This window comes from Leopardus geoffroyi, chromosome B2 (assembly GCF_018350155.1).
Source record: "Leopardus geoffroyi isolate Oge1 chromosome B2, O.geoffroyi_Oge1_pat1.0, whole genome shotgun sequence".
NCBI classification, from domain to species: Eukaryota; Metazoa; Chordata; class Mammalia; order Carnivora; family Felidae; genus Leopardus; species Leopardus geoffroyi.
This window is the reverse complement of record NC_059332.1, coordinates 152376257-152389840: the sequence shown is the minus strand read 5'-3', so window position 1 is coordinate 152389840 and position 13584 is coordinate 152376257. Positions and strand designations below refer to the sequence as shown.

The following is a 13584-nucleotide window of genomic DNA, read 5'->3' as shown; positions in this document are numbered from 1 at the left end:
CTTGCGCTCTGTCTCTGTCTCTCTCAAAAATAAATAAACATTAAAAAAATTTTTTTTATCCTAAAATAAAAACAAAGACCAAAAGAAACATATAGAAAGAGAAACAGAAGAAGATTCTATGAAGGAAGAAGGAAAAAACAAAATAAAACACAACTATTGGTGTAATTTGCTCAGATGCAAAATAAATGTTGCAGCCACGAAACAGAAGAGTATGCTATGAAAAAGAGACATTCCGAGCTCTCAGAATTTACAAACAGCACAATTAAAGATCAGAAAGAATGGGAGACAAATGTAACGTAATCTCCCACAAAGCAGAGCAAAAGACAAAGATACGAGGAGAGAAAATACAGGACAATTACAGGGCCGGAAGATAGTGTCTAACCTCTGAGACAAGTAACAGAGAGCAGAGAGGATGGAAGGAAGTACATCACGAGAGAAATCATTGGAAGAAGGTTCCAGATCTGAAAGACGCTGACCAGCTTCTCACTGCCATCTGCGAGGCGGCTGGCCGGGTGTGTTGGAGACAGGAAGGCTGCTGGCTTGGGCTGCCTTCCGTGGCATTCCCCATCGCATTCCACGCGGGGGCTCTCCTGGAGTCCAGGTGTCCAGAGGCTGGGCCGTGGGGACAGGAGCCAAGCCCGAGGCTGCTCCTAGGACTTGCCCCACCGACTTCTCGGGGGTGCAGCCTGTCCGCAGAGCTGCCAAGTAAGGAGCCATTTCTCTGCCGATGGACACTGGGGTTGTTCCCATCTGTTGACTGATGTGGATAATGATGTTATGAACATCATGGCTGCACCATTTCACATTCCCTCCGGCAGCGCATGGGGGTCAGGTTTCTCCACATGCTTGTCAATACTTAGTATTTTCTGTTTAGTAGTAGTAGTATCATCCTAGTAGGTGTGAAGCGGTACCTTGCAGTTTTGACTTGTATTTCCTGTGACAAATGATGCAGAGCATCCTTTGATGAGCTTCCTGGCCATTTACACATCTTCTTCACAGAAAAGTCTATTCACACCTGGGTGGCTCAGTTGGTTAAGCATGTGACTTCAGCTCAGGTCACGGTGTCACGGTTTGGGGGTTCAAGCCCCACAGCGGCTTGCTGCTGTAAGTACACAGCCTGCTTGGGATCCTCTGTCCCTTGCTCTCTGCCGTTCCCCAGCTCACGTGTGCTCTCTCTCAAAAAATAAATTTTCTTTTTAAAAAAGAAAAATCTATTCAAGCCCTGTTACCTTTTCGTTGTCAAGTTATGGAGGTTTTATACATATACATATTTTGGATATTAATCCCTTATCAGAAACATAGCATTTTCTCTTTCAGTACATTGTCTTTTCACTTCTTTAGTATTTATTTTTGAGAGAGAGAGAGAGAGAGACAGACAGACAGACAGAAAGAGAGGGAGACACAGAATCTGAAGCAGGTTCCAGGCTCCAAGCTGCCAGCACAGAGCCCAACGCGGGGCTTGAACCCATGAACTATGAAGTCATGACCTGAGCCGAAGTTGGTCGCTCAACCAACTGAGCCACCCGGGTGCCCCTTCACTTTTTTTTTTTTTTTAACTTTTATTCATTTTTTGATAGAGACCGAGTGTGAGCGGGTGAGGGGCAGAGAGAGGGGGAGACACAGAATCTGAAGCAGGCTCCAGGCTCCGAGCTGTCAGCAGAGCCCGACATGGGGCTCAAACTCACGGACTGTGAGATCATAACCTGAGCTGAAGTTGGATGCCCAACCGACTGAACCACCCAGGCGCCCCTCACTTTTTTAATATTATTTTTTTATTGTACCGAATTTTTAAATTCTGATAAAATCTAATTTATCTATTTTTTCTTTTGTTGCCTATGCTTTTGGTGTCATACCCGTGAGGTCTTTGCCAAAGCCAATTCCATGAAAATTTTCTCAACGCTTTATTTAAAGAGTTTTAGGGGCACCTGGGTGGCTTAGGTCATGATCTCACGGTTTATAGGATCAGCCCCACACTGGGCTCTGCTCCTGACAGTACAGAGACTGCTTGGGGGTTTCTCTCTCTCCCTCTCTCTGCCCCTCCCTGGTGCTCTCTCTCTCCAAATTAATAAACATTTAAAAAAAAATAGGGAGAGTTTTATATTACAGCCCTTGAGTCTAGGTCTTCGACCCAGTTTGAGTTAATTTTGGTATATGGTGTGAGGTAAGGGGTCTAATTTCATTCTTTTGCATGGGATATCCAATTTTCCCACACTATTAAATACTTTGAATGAATGAATAAATAAACTGCTTTCTTAATTTCCTTTCCTGATTACTCACTGCTGGTGTTAGAAACACAATGGATTTTTGTCTGTTGACTTATTAAATTCTGCAGCTTTGGTGAATTTATTAGCTTTGGTAGCTTTCCTGTGGAATGTTTGGATTTTCTATACATAAGTTCATGACATGTATGGCTAGAGACAGCTTTACATCTTCCTTTTCATTTTGGATGCTTTTATTTTTTTCTTATCTAACTGCTCTAGCTAGAATGCCAGTACAAGGCCGAACAGTAGTGGTGAAAGTGGGCACCTTGTTCCTGACCTTAAGGGGGAAGCTTCTCACCTTCCACCATTGAATATGATATTAACTATGGGTTTTTCATAAATACCTTTTATCATGGTGAGGTATTTTACCTCTATTCCTAGTCTTCTGAGAGTTTTTGATATTTATCAACTTTATTTTAATTAAACAATTTTTAAATGTTTATTTTTGAGAAAAGAGAGAGTGTGCACATGGGGGAGGGGTAGAGAGACAGGGAGAGGGGCAGAGAATCCGAAGCAGGACCTGTGCTGTCCGTGCAAAGCCTGATGTGGGGCTTGAACTCATGAACCATGAGATCATGAGCTGAACTGAAGTCAGATGCTCAACCGACTGAGCCATCCAGGCACCTGTGAGGGTTTTTATTACGGAAGGATGTTGGATTTTGTCAAATGTCTTTTTTAATGCATCGAATGTGACTGCCATCTTCATTTTAATAATGTGGCATATTACACCTATTTTATATTGAATAACCCTTTCACTCCCGGAATAAATCCCACTTGGTCACTGTGAATCATCTTTTTAATATTCTATCAGATTCAACTTATTAATATTTTGTTGAAGATTTTTGCATTTATATTCACAAACTATATTGGTTTATAATTTTCTTTTCTTATAAAGTTCTTATCTGGCTTAGGTATCAGGGAAATTTGGGTCTCATTAAGTATTTGGTCTTTAAAAAAATTTTTTTTGGACAGTTTGAGAAGGATTGGTGTCAATTCTTTTTTAAATGCTTGGTAGAACTCACAGAGAAGCAATCCGGTCCAGGACTTTTCTTTGTTGCAGATTTCTAATTACTAATTCAATCGTGTTACTTATTAAAGTCCATTGAGATTTTCTATTTTTTCTTCAGTCCGTTTAGGTGATTTATTAAGTTTTAAGGAATGTGCCCATTTCTCCTAGACTGGCATATAAGTTTTCGTGCCATGCTCTTAAAATCATTTTTATCTTTGTCATGTCAGTTGCAGTGTCCTCACTTCCATTTCTGATTTTATTTCTATTTTCTGTTTTCATCTAAATATTTCTCAATTTCCCTATCTTTTTAAAGAACCAATTCTAGATTTCACTGATTTTTCTCTATTGTTTTTCTATTCTGCACTTTGTATATCTCCACTTTAATCTTTATTATTTCTTTCCTTTTGGTAGCCTTGGGTTTAGTTTGCTTTTCCTTTTTATAGTTCCTCAAGATGAAATACAGTCTACTGATTTGAGATCCTTTTTCCTTTTAAAACGTAGGTGTTCATAGCTACATATTTCTCTCCAAGCACTGCTCTTGGTGAACCCCATGAGTTTAGTATTTTGTGTTTTCATTTTCATTTGCAGCTAAGTATTTTCTGCTTTTCCTTGTGATTTCTTCTATGACCCATTGGTTGTTTAGTAGTATGCTGTTTAATTTTCAATTTTATGAATTTGCCAGTTTTCCTTCTGTTGTTGATTTCTAACTTCCTCTCACTGTGTATCAAAGAGACTTGCTTTGTGGCTAATATAAGGCCTAACCTGAAGAGTGTTCCAGATGTCAGTTAGGTCCAGTTGGTTTATCATGTCGTCTAATTCCTTTATTTCCTCCCTTACTTTCTGTCTGCTGTTCTATTATTAAAAGTGGAGTATTAAAGTCTCTATTATTATGGAATTATTTCTTTCAATTCTGTCAATTTTTGTTTCATACATTTCAAGTGTCTGTAATTTGGTAAGCAAACATTTGTAATTGTTTTATCTTCCTGGTGTATTGAAACTTTTTTTGAACTATAGTTGACACACAACACATTAGTTTCAGGTGTACAACATAGTAATTTGACAAGTTTATATATTATACTACAAATGTTGCTTCCATCTGTCACCATATACACTATTACAATACCATTGACTATATTCCCATTACTGTGCCTTTCATCCCGTGACTTATTCATGCCGTAACTGGCAGTCTGTAACGTCCACTCCCCTTCACCCACTTTGCTCATCCCCCTATCCCTTGCCCTTCTGGCAACCACCAGTTTGTTCTTTGCTTATGGGTCTGTTTCTGTTTTTTTTTCTTGTTGTTCATTTGTTTTTTAGATTTCACTTATGAGTGAAATCTTACGGTATTTGTCTTTTTCTGTCTGACTTAATTTCAGTTACCATAATACCCTATAGGTCCATCCATGTTGTTGCAAATGGAAAGAACTCATTTTTTATGGCTCAGTAATATTCCATTGTGTATATGTACTATATCTTCTTTATCCAATCATCTATAGAGGGACGCTTGGGTTTCTTCCATAATTTAGCTATTGTAAATACTGCAATGAACAAGGGATGCATATATCTTTTTCAAACAGTGTTTTGTTTTCTTTGGGTAAAAAGTAATAGAATTACTGGATCATATGATATTTCCAATTTTTTTGAGGAACCTCTATAGTATTTTCCACAGTGGCTGCACCAATTTACATTCCCACCAATGGTGCACAAGGGTTCCTGTGAATCCATCTTTGTGAACACATTATTTCCTTTGATTTTACCCATTCTAACAGAGGTAAGGTGATACCTCATTATGGTTCTGACTGCATTTTCCAGATGATTAGTGACGTTGAGCATCTTTTCATGTGTCTGCTGGCCATCTGCATGTCTTTGGGAAAATGTTCAAGTCCTCTGCCCATTTCTAAATTTTATTATTTGTTTTTTTTGGTGTTGAGTTTTAGAAGTTCTTTATATATTTTGGATATTAACACTTTATCAGATATAGTATTTGCAAATATCTTCTCCTCGGTAGGTTGTCTTTTTGTTTTGTTGATGGCTTCCTTCACTGTATAACAAACTTTTTATTTTGGTGTAGTCTCAATTGTTTATTTTTGCTTTTATTTCCCTTGCCTGAGGAGACCTATCTATTACTGTCTTGGTTTTCTTCTACAAGTTTTATGGTTTCAGGTCTCACACTGGTGTCTTTAATCTATTTTCAGTTTATTTTTGTGTGTGGTGTAAGACAGCGGTCCAGTTTCATTCTCTTGCAAGTGGCTGTCCAGTTTTCCCAACACCATTTATGGAAGAGACTGTCTTATTCCCATTGTACATTTTTTGCCTCTTTTGTCATAGCTTAACTGACCATGTAGTGTGCATTTGGGCTATTTTGATCCACTGATCCATGTCTGTCACATACACATATTTGACACATACGTGTCAGTACCATACTGTTCTGATTATAGCTTTATAGTATATCTGGAAACCTGGGATTGTGAAACCCAACACTGTTCTTTCTCAGGATTGCTTTGGCTATCCAGGGTCTTTTGTGGTTCCATATAAATTTTAGTACTATTCATGCTAAATATGTAAAAAATGCTATTGGTATTTTGATAGGGATTGCACTGAATCTGTGGATTGCTTTGGATAGTATGGACATTTTAACAATATTAATTCTTCCAATCCCTGAGCATGATGTATTGTTCCATTTGTTTTTGTACACTGTATCTTTTGTACATTTGTACATTGTACATTTGTTCCATTGTATCTTCTTCAATTTCTTTCATCAATGTTTTATAGTTTTCAGAGTATAGGTCTTTCATCCCCTTCATTAAAACCATTTATTCCTAGATATTTTATTCTTTTTGGTGCAACTGTAAATGGATTTTTTTTTAATTTCTTCTATTTCATTATTAGTGTATAGAAATGCAACAGAATTTTGTGTATTAATTTTGTATCCTGCAACTTACTGCATTTGTTAGTTCTAATAGTTTTTTGGTGGAGTCTTTGGGGTTCTGTGTGTATAATACGTGATTTGCAAATAATGGCAGTTTTACTTCTTCCTTGTCAAAGTGGATGCCTTTTATTTCTTTTTGTTGTCTGACTGCTGTGGCTAGGACTTCCAGTACTTTGTTGAATAAAAGTTGCAAGTGTGTACATCCTTGTCTTGTTCTTGATCTTAGCAGAAAAGCTCTTTCACCACTGAGTATGATGTTAGCAATGGGTTTGTCACATATGACCTTTATTATGTTGATGTTCCCTCTAAACCCACTTTATTGAGTTTTTATCATGAACAGATGCTGAATTTTGTCAAATGCTTTTTCTGCATCTAGTGAGAAGATCATGTAATTTTTTTTATTTTGTTAATGTTGTGCATTGTGTTTACTGGTTTGCAGATATTGAACCATCCTTCCGTCCCCAGAATAAATCTCACTAGATTGGAGTGAATGATCCTTTAATATATTGTTGAATTCAGTTTGCTACTATCTTGTTGAGAATTTTTGCATCTATGTTCATCAGGGATACCGGACTATGATTTTCTCCTATTATAATATTTTTGGTTTCTATATAAGGGCAATGCTGGACTCACAGAGTGTATCTGGAAGCTTTTCTCTCTCTTCTATTTTGAATAGTTTGAGAAGAATATGTATTAACTCCTCTTTAAATGACTGATAGAGGGATACCTAGGTGGCCTGGTCAGTTAAGTGTCTGACTCTTGATTTTGGCTTAGGTCATAATCTCACAGTTTGTGAGTTCAAGTCCTATGTTGGGCTCTGAACTGACAGTGTGGAGCCTGCTTGGGATTCTCTCTCTCTCCTCTCTCTATGCTCCTCTCCCTCACACACATGCTCTCTCTCTCCCAAAATAAGTAAATATACTTTAAAAAAGTGACTGGTAGAATTCATCTGGTCCTGGACTATTGCTTAATGGAAGTTATTTGATTACCAATTCAATCTCATTACTAGTAATTGGTCTGGTCAGATTTTCTATTTCTTCCTGATTCAATGTGGAAGACTCTATGTTTCTAGGAATTTATCCATTTCTTCTAGGTTGTCCAATTTGTTGGGATGTGATTTTTCGTAGGATTCTCTTATAATTCTTTTTATTTCCATGGTGTTGGTTATTTTTTTTTTTTTAATCTTTATTTATTTGAGAGAGAAAGACAGAGCCTGAGTGGAGAGCAGCAGACAGAGAAGGAGACAGAATCTGAAACAGGCTCCAGGCTCTGAGCTGTCAGCACAGAGCCTGATGTGGGGCTCAAACTCACAAACCATGAGATCATGACCTAAGCTGAAGTCAGATGCTTAACCCATTGAGTCACCCAGGCGTCCCCCATGGTGTCAGTTATTTATTTGTTTCTTTATTTTGAGAGAGAGAGAGAGAGAGAGAGAGAGAGAGAGAGAGCGCGCAAGTGTGATCAGGGCAGGAACAGAGTGAAAGATAGAGAATCCCAAGAAAGCTCTGTGCTGCCAGCATGGAGCCCAACGCAGGGCTCGAACTCACAAACTGTGAGATCATGACTTGAACTGAAATCGAGTTGGACACTTAATTGGCTGAGCCACCAGGTGCCCCTCCATTTTTAATTTTTGAGCAACTGCCATACTGTGTTCCGCAGTGGCTGTATCAATTTTTGACATTCCATCAATGGTGCACAAGTGTTTCTTTTTCTCCACATCCTCACCAACACTTGTCTCTTGTCTTTTTGATGACGGCCATTCTAACAGGTATGAGGTAATAGCTCACTGTGGTTTTGATTTGCATTTCCCTGATGATTAGAAATGTTGAGCATCTTTTCATGTACCTGTTGGCCACCTGTATGTCTTCTTTGGAGAAATGTCTATTCATTTCCTTTGCCCCTTTTTCAATTGGGTTATCTGGGTTTTTTTTTTTTGGGGGGGGGCTTGTTTTTTGTTTTGTTTTTACTCTTGAGTTATAATAGTTCTTTATATATTTAGATGTTAACGTCTTATCAGATATATGGTTCACAAATATTTTCTCCCATTCTATAGGTTGCCTCTTCACTTTGATCACAATGTTTCCTTTGCTGTGCAGGAGCTTTTTAGTTTGATGCAGCACCACTTGTTTATTTTGCTTTTGTTGTCTGTGCTTTGGTGTCATATCCAAAATATTTACAAGACCAATGTCAAGGAGGTTATTCCCTATATTTTCTTCCGGGAGTTTTCCAATTTTAGATCTTATGTTTAAGTCTTTAATCCATTTTTATGTAAGTTAAGGCTCTAATTTCATTCTTACACATGTGGATATTCAGTTTTCCTAATATAAATTATTAAAGACACTGTCTTTTTTCCATTGTGTGTTCTTGGAGCCACTTTGAAGATTAGTTGACCATACATATGAGGCTCTCTATTCTGTTCCATTGAGCTCTGAGCCTATTTTTATGTAAATACCACACTATTTTGATTAGTTTGGCTTTGTAATATAGTTTGACATCAAGAAATGTGACACCTCTAGCTTGGTTATTCTTTCTCAAGATTGCTTTAGGTATTTGGGGTATTTTGTGGTTCCATACAAATTTTAGGATTATTTGTTTTATTTTTGGGAAACTGCCATTGAAATTTTAATAGGGATTACACTGAACCTGTGGATTGTTTTGGGTAGTGTAGACATTTTAACAATATTAATTCTTCTGATCCATGAACCCAAGATATCTTTGCATTTATTTGTGTCTTCAATTTTTTTCATCAGTGTTTTGTACTTTATATTATACAGATCTTTCACCTCCTTGGTTAAATTTATTTCTAAGTATTTCATTCTTTTTGATGCCACCGTAATTAGATTTTCTTAATTTCCCTTTTGAATAATCTATTGTTAGCCTATAGAAATGTTATATTGATCTTGTGTCCTGCAACTTTACTGGATTCATTCAAAGTTCTAACAGTTTTTGGATGAAGTCTTTAGGGTGTTCTACATATGCAATCATGTCATCAAGCAGATCTTACTTCCTTTATTTCTTTTTCTTGCCTAATTGCTCTGGCTAGAATTTTTAGTACTATGCTGCAGAGAAGTGGTGAGAGTGGACATCCTGCTCTTATTCCTGATCTTAGAGAAAGATGTCACTATTGAATATGATGCTAGCTATGGGTTGGTTGGCCTTTATTAAGTTGAGGTACGTTCCTTCTATACCTACTTTGTTGAGAGCTTTTACCATGAAAGGATGATACATTTTGCAAACAAATGAAGAAAATATTAACACAACTGAAGGGAAAAATAGATAGCAATATAATAACAGGAGGGGACTTTCAACAGTGAGTATGTCACCTAAACAGCAAATCAATAAAGAAACATTGGACTTGAACGACACTTTAGACCAGATGACCCTGACAGACATCTACAAAACAGAAGAATACACACTATTCTCAAGCACACACACAGAATATTCCTCAGGATAGATCATAGATTAGGCCATGAAACAAGTCTTAAAAACTTAACAAGATCGAAATTATATTAAGTATATTTTCTGATCACAGTGGTGTGAAACTAGAAACCAATAAGAGGAGGAAAACTGGAAAATTCACAGATCTGTGGAAATTAAACAACACATTCTTGAACAACCAGCAGGTAGGTCAAGAAGAAATCAAAACGTATCTTGAGACAAACAAAAACAGAAATCCAACATACAAAAACTAGTGGGAAACAAAACTAATAGGATGCAACCAAAGCAGTTCTGAGAGGGATATTTATAGTAATAAATGCCTACTACATTAGAAAAAAGAAACACCTCAATTCAACAACCTAACTTTAGACCTCAAGAAACTAGAAAAAAAAAAATCCTAAGCCCAAAGACAGCAGAAAGAACAAAGATTAAAAGAAAAATAATAAATGGGACAAGAAAGACAATGAAAAAGATAAATATAACTAAATTGGTTTTTTGAAAAGATAAACAAAACTGACAAACCTTTAGCTAGACTGACAAGAGAAAAAGATCACTCAAGGAGAAATGACAACTGATACTACAGATGTGACTACTATGAACAATGATATGCCAACAGCTAGACAACCTGGAAGAAACAAATGAATTCCTAGAAACATACAACCTATAAAGACTGAATCATGATCAGACAGATAATCTGAACAGACGAATCCATGAGAAAGGAGACTGAATCAGTAATTAAAAAGCTCCCAACAAAGGAAAGTCCAGGACCAGGCTTTCCTGGTGAATTCTACCAAACATTGAAAGAAGAATTAATGTCAATTTTTCTCAAACTCTTCCAAAAAACTGAAAGAGAAGGAAAACTTCCAAACTCATTTTACGAAGCCATGATACCCTGATATCAAAACCAGACAAGGACACTATAAGAAAACTATAGGCCAATAGCCCTGATAAACAAGGATGCAGAAATCCTCAACAAAATACCAGCAAACCAAATTCAACAGCATATTTAAGGGATCATATACCTTGATCAGTGATATTTATCCCTTGGACGCAAGAAATGTTCAACATATGCAGAACAATCAACATGATACACCACATTGAGAAATGAAGAATAAAAAAATTATATGGTCATCTCAATTGATACAGAAATAGCACTTGACAAAATTCAACATCCTTTCCTTCACCAAGATCCCAACATATTGGATGGTGAAAAGTCCAAATAATGAAAGAAATGTGAAATATATTTATTGTATTATTAAAAAAATTTTTTTAACGTTTATTCATTTTTGAGAGAGCACAAGTGGGGGAGGAACAGAGAGAGAGGGAGACACAGAATCGGAAGCAGGCCCTAGGCTCTGAGCCGTCAGCACAGAGCCCTGACCGTGAGATCATGATCTGAGCTGAAGTCGGACGCCCAACCGAGCTGGCCAGGCATCCCTGAAACTATATTTACTTATGAGTGATATATTGTTTTATTTTCACCTTTAAATTGATATATGGACATTTTGTCAAAAGACTAGGCTGCAGAGGTAATTAACCTACGGAACAATAACAAGATCACAGAAACTTACTGTACTGGCTTTTCAAACCCAAGAAAGATTATACAAACTCAATGGCTTACTTAAGCTTGCTAACGGACCTCAAATATTTTATTCTCAAGTTAGAATTCAGATATTATAAAAGGGGGAAATGATTTTCATGGAGGTCTACTCTTTTAGTCTAAGGGATGAGAATTTATCTCAAAGTTATAAAAATAGCAGCAAAGAAGTGAAACTTCTAGAAGCAGCAGTGGTCTCCAATGAGCAGAAATGAAAGAATATTAATACTTAGATAGGAAACACCAGAAGTAGAATGAAAAAAACTTATTTGTAAAGATGGGAAATTAGGTTGTAGGTCCTACAAGACTTGCATGAAAAGTAATTAGATATGGAAATGTCCTTCATAAGGAATTGCAGGAAGTGGTGAGGATGCTTCAAACATAAAAATATCTGGAGACTGTATCCCTGTTTTGGTAAATGCTAGCTGGGATTTTCAGGCAAGACAAAGCCAGGAGCTCTGCATACTTGAGCTGTTGGGGGAATTCATCCAGCGCAATATACAGACCGGACTGTGACTATGCTCAGGGCTTCTTTGGTTTTTCCAGACAGCAGCAGCTGGACGTGTCCTCTGGGCAACACGCACGCACATTTCTGAGAGTTTCTGGGAACCTCCAGAGCCACGGCGTGTGGTGCAGGACGGCCTTTGTCTCCTAACCGCTAATCTAGATTTCTTTCCATTGTCAATACCCCAGGGGTTGAGCTCAGTACAATTTTGGCCTCACAATTTCAATTCTTGAATTACCTGAAAATTCTCCCATGAAACTTGGATGTGTCTAGGATGGTTTTTTAAAAACAAAACCCCTTCAATGTTCAGACCAGAGCAACAAATGAACCGTTCATTAGTGGCGTCATAAAGTAGGCTGCTGACACTCAACTACTGCCTCCTCCCACAGCCCCCCCCCCAGGCCTCCTGTCTGATGGACCCAGGCCTGCCCCACACAACTGCTGTCAGAACTCTGAGCTGGGGCCTGGCAAAAGTAAAATGGAAAGGACGACACTACCGGAACAGACCCGCGGGCCACACACTGTTATGCTTCCCAGGCAGGGCTGGGCCCTCCATGCAGAGCAGGGTCTCCCGCCAGGAAGGCGAGAAGGAGGTTGTGACTTCTTTCTCTGTATTTATAATTAGAAAGCAATTCTTGGAATATTCTACAACCACAGGGCATCATGTCTCCAATCGTTACAATCTGCTGTCAAGTTAAAAAAAGCAAGACACAGTAAGATTCCAACTCACTGAAGAAAAGAAAAAAACAACCATTCCCCACAGACGCAGATGAAGAACTTATGGTTGTTAACAACTGTTTGGGGCCACGGACTCAGGCACGACCTCTGAAAATAAGTCAACAGAGAGCTTTTTTGGATGATACGAGGGAGAAGCCACTGAAAAGGATGTTTTTCCTTTTCATGAAAAGCTAGGTCTAGACCTCACAGACTGTTTCTCCCCAAGGACACAACTGTTATGCTGTTCTGAGCGCCTCACTTTCGAGAAGGGCGTATCCCCAGGACTCTAAGTCCAGACTCGGGGTCTCTTTCTGTCCACACTCTTTCTAGAAGCAAACTCATCTATCTGAAAACCGTGTTCACTTAGCCCCACGTCAGAATTTAACGTCTAAATTATTTTAAAGTTTAGCAACTGATATGAAAGATTTAGGTTACAAAGGCAGATACCTGACTTCCATCTTTGATAAGATGGATTTATCTGAGGCTGTAAGAGGTGCACTTACCCGGAAGAGGAGTATCTTCTCCAATGGTCAGGCTCATACTGTCTGTTTCCTGCACCAAACAGACATGCAAACCATAACTAAGTTAATTACATTTCTCTAAATTCAAACTGCGAAAACCGCACATTTCTAAGTATGCGTAAAAACATGCTGAGTTGTACTTGGAGGACATAACTTACTACTCTCTTCTCTGATGTTGCCACTGTGATTAAAAGTTTGTTGCACACGCTTTCCATTAGAGTAGGAAGCAATTAATTAAGAGGCGGTTCTGCTGTTAGACGGAGCAGTGTCCAACCACCTGCACTGAATCTAGACGGTCTCTGCTGCCAATGATATTGGGAAAGGAACTTCGTAAGCAGATGGCTCACGGAGGACACTTTGCCAAGGACGGAAAAAGCAACGTGTGGCCCTACAGCTGAGTGCGGAGGTTCCCTTCCCAGTGCAGCCGGCCACTTTTTGTCCCCCGCTATACAGGGAGTGGCAGGCGAGAACCAGAAGACAGCCAGCCTGCCATCAAAAAAGGTGGCTGTTTTCACATTCAGAAAATGACACTTTTCCTACAAAGCTTTCCATGCTTCTGCTTGACTGAAGACGCCCATGCCTCTCCCACTGAGGGCGGCCTTTGTCC

At 38.4% G+C, this 13584-nt stretch overlaps 1 protein-coding gene across 15 annotated transcripts in view; it reads right to left on the bottom strand.

Moving 5' to 3' along the window:
• Positions 1–13584, bottom strand: part of FAM120B (family with sequence similarity 120B) — a 112401-nt gene that overhangs the window by 3187 nt on the left and 95630 nt on the right. For 6 of the 15 annotated variants that reach the window (XM_045500362.1, XM_045500361.1, XM_045500363.1 and 3 more), the window contains 2 exons: positions 12960–13008; positions 144–757 (listed from right to left, as the gene is read on the bottom strand). In XM_045500362.1, the coding sequence (XP_045356318.1) occupies positions 484–757; positions 12960–13008 (323 nt within the window). In that variant the 3' untranslated portion in view covers positions 144–483. Of the gene's footprint in view, positions 1–143; positions 758–12236; positions 12426–12959; positions 13009–13584 lie in introns of those variants that run through there. The other 9 variants (XR_006717753.1, XR_006717754.1, XR_006717755.1 and 6 more) reach the window with 5 other exon arrangements.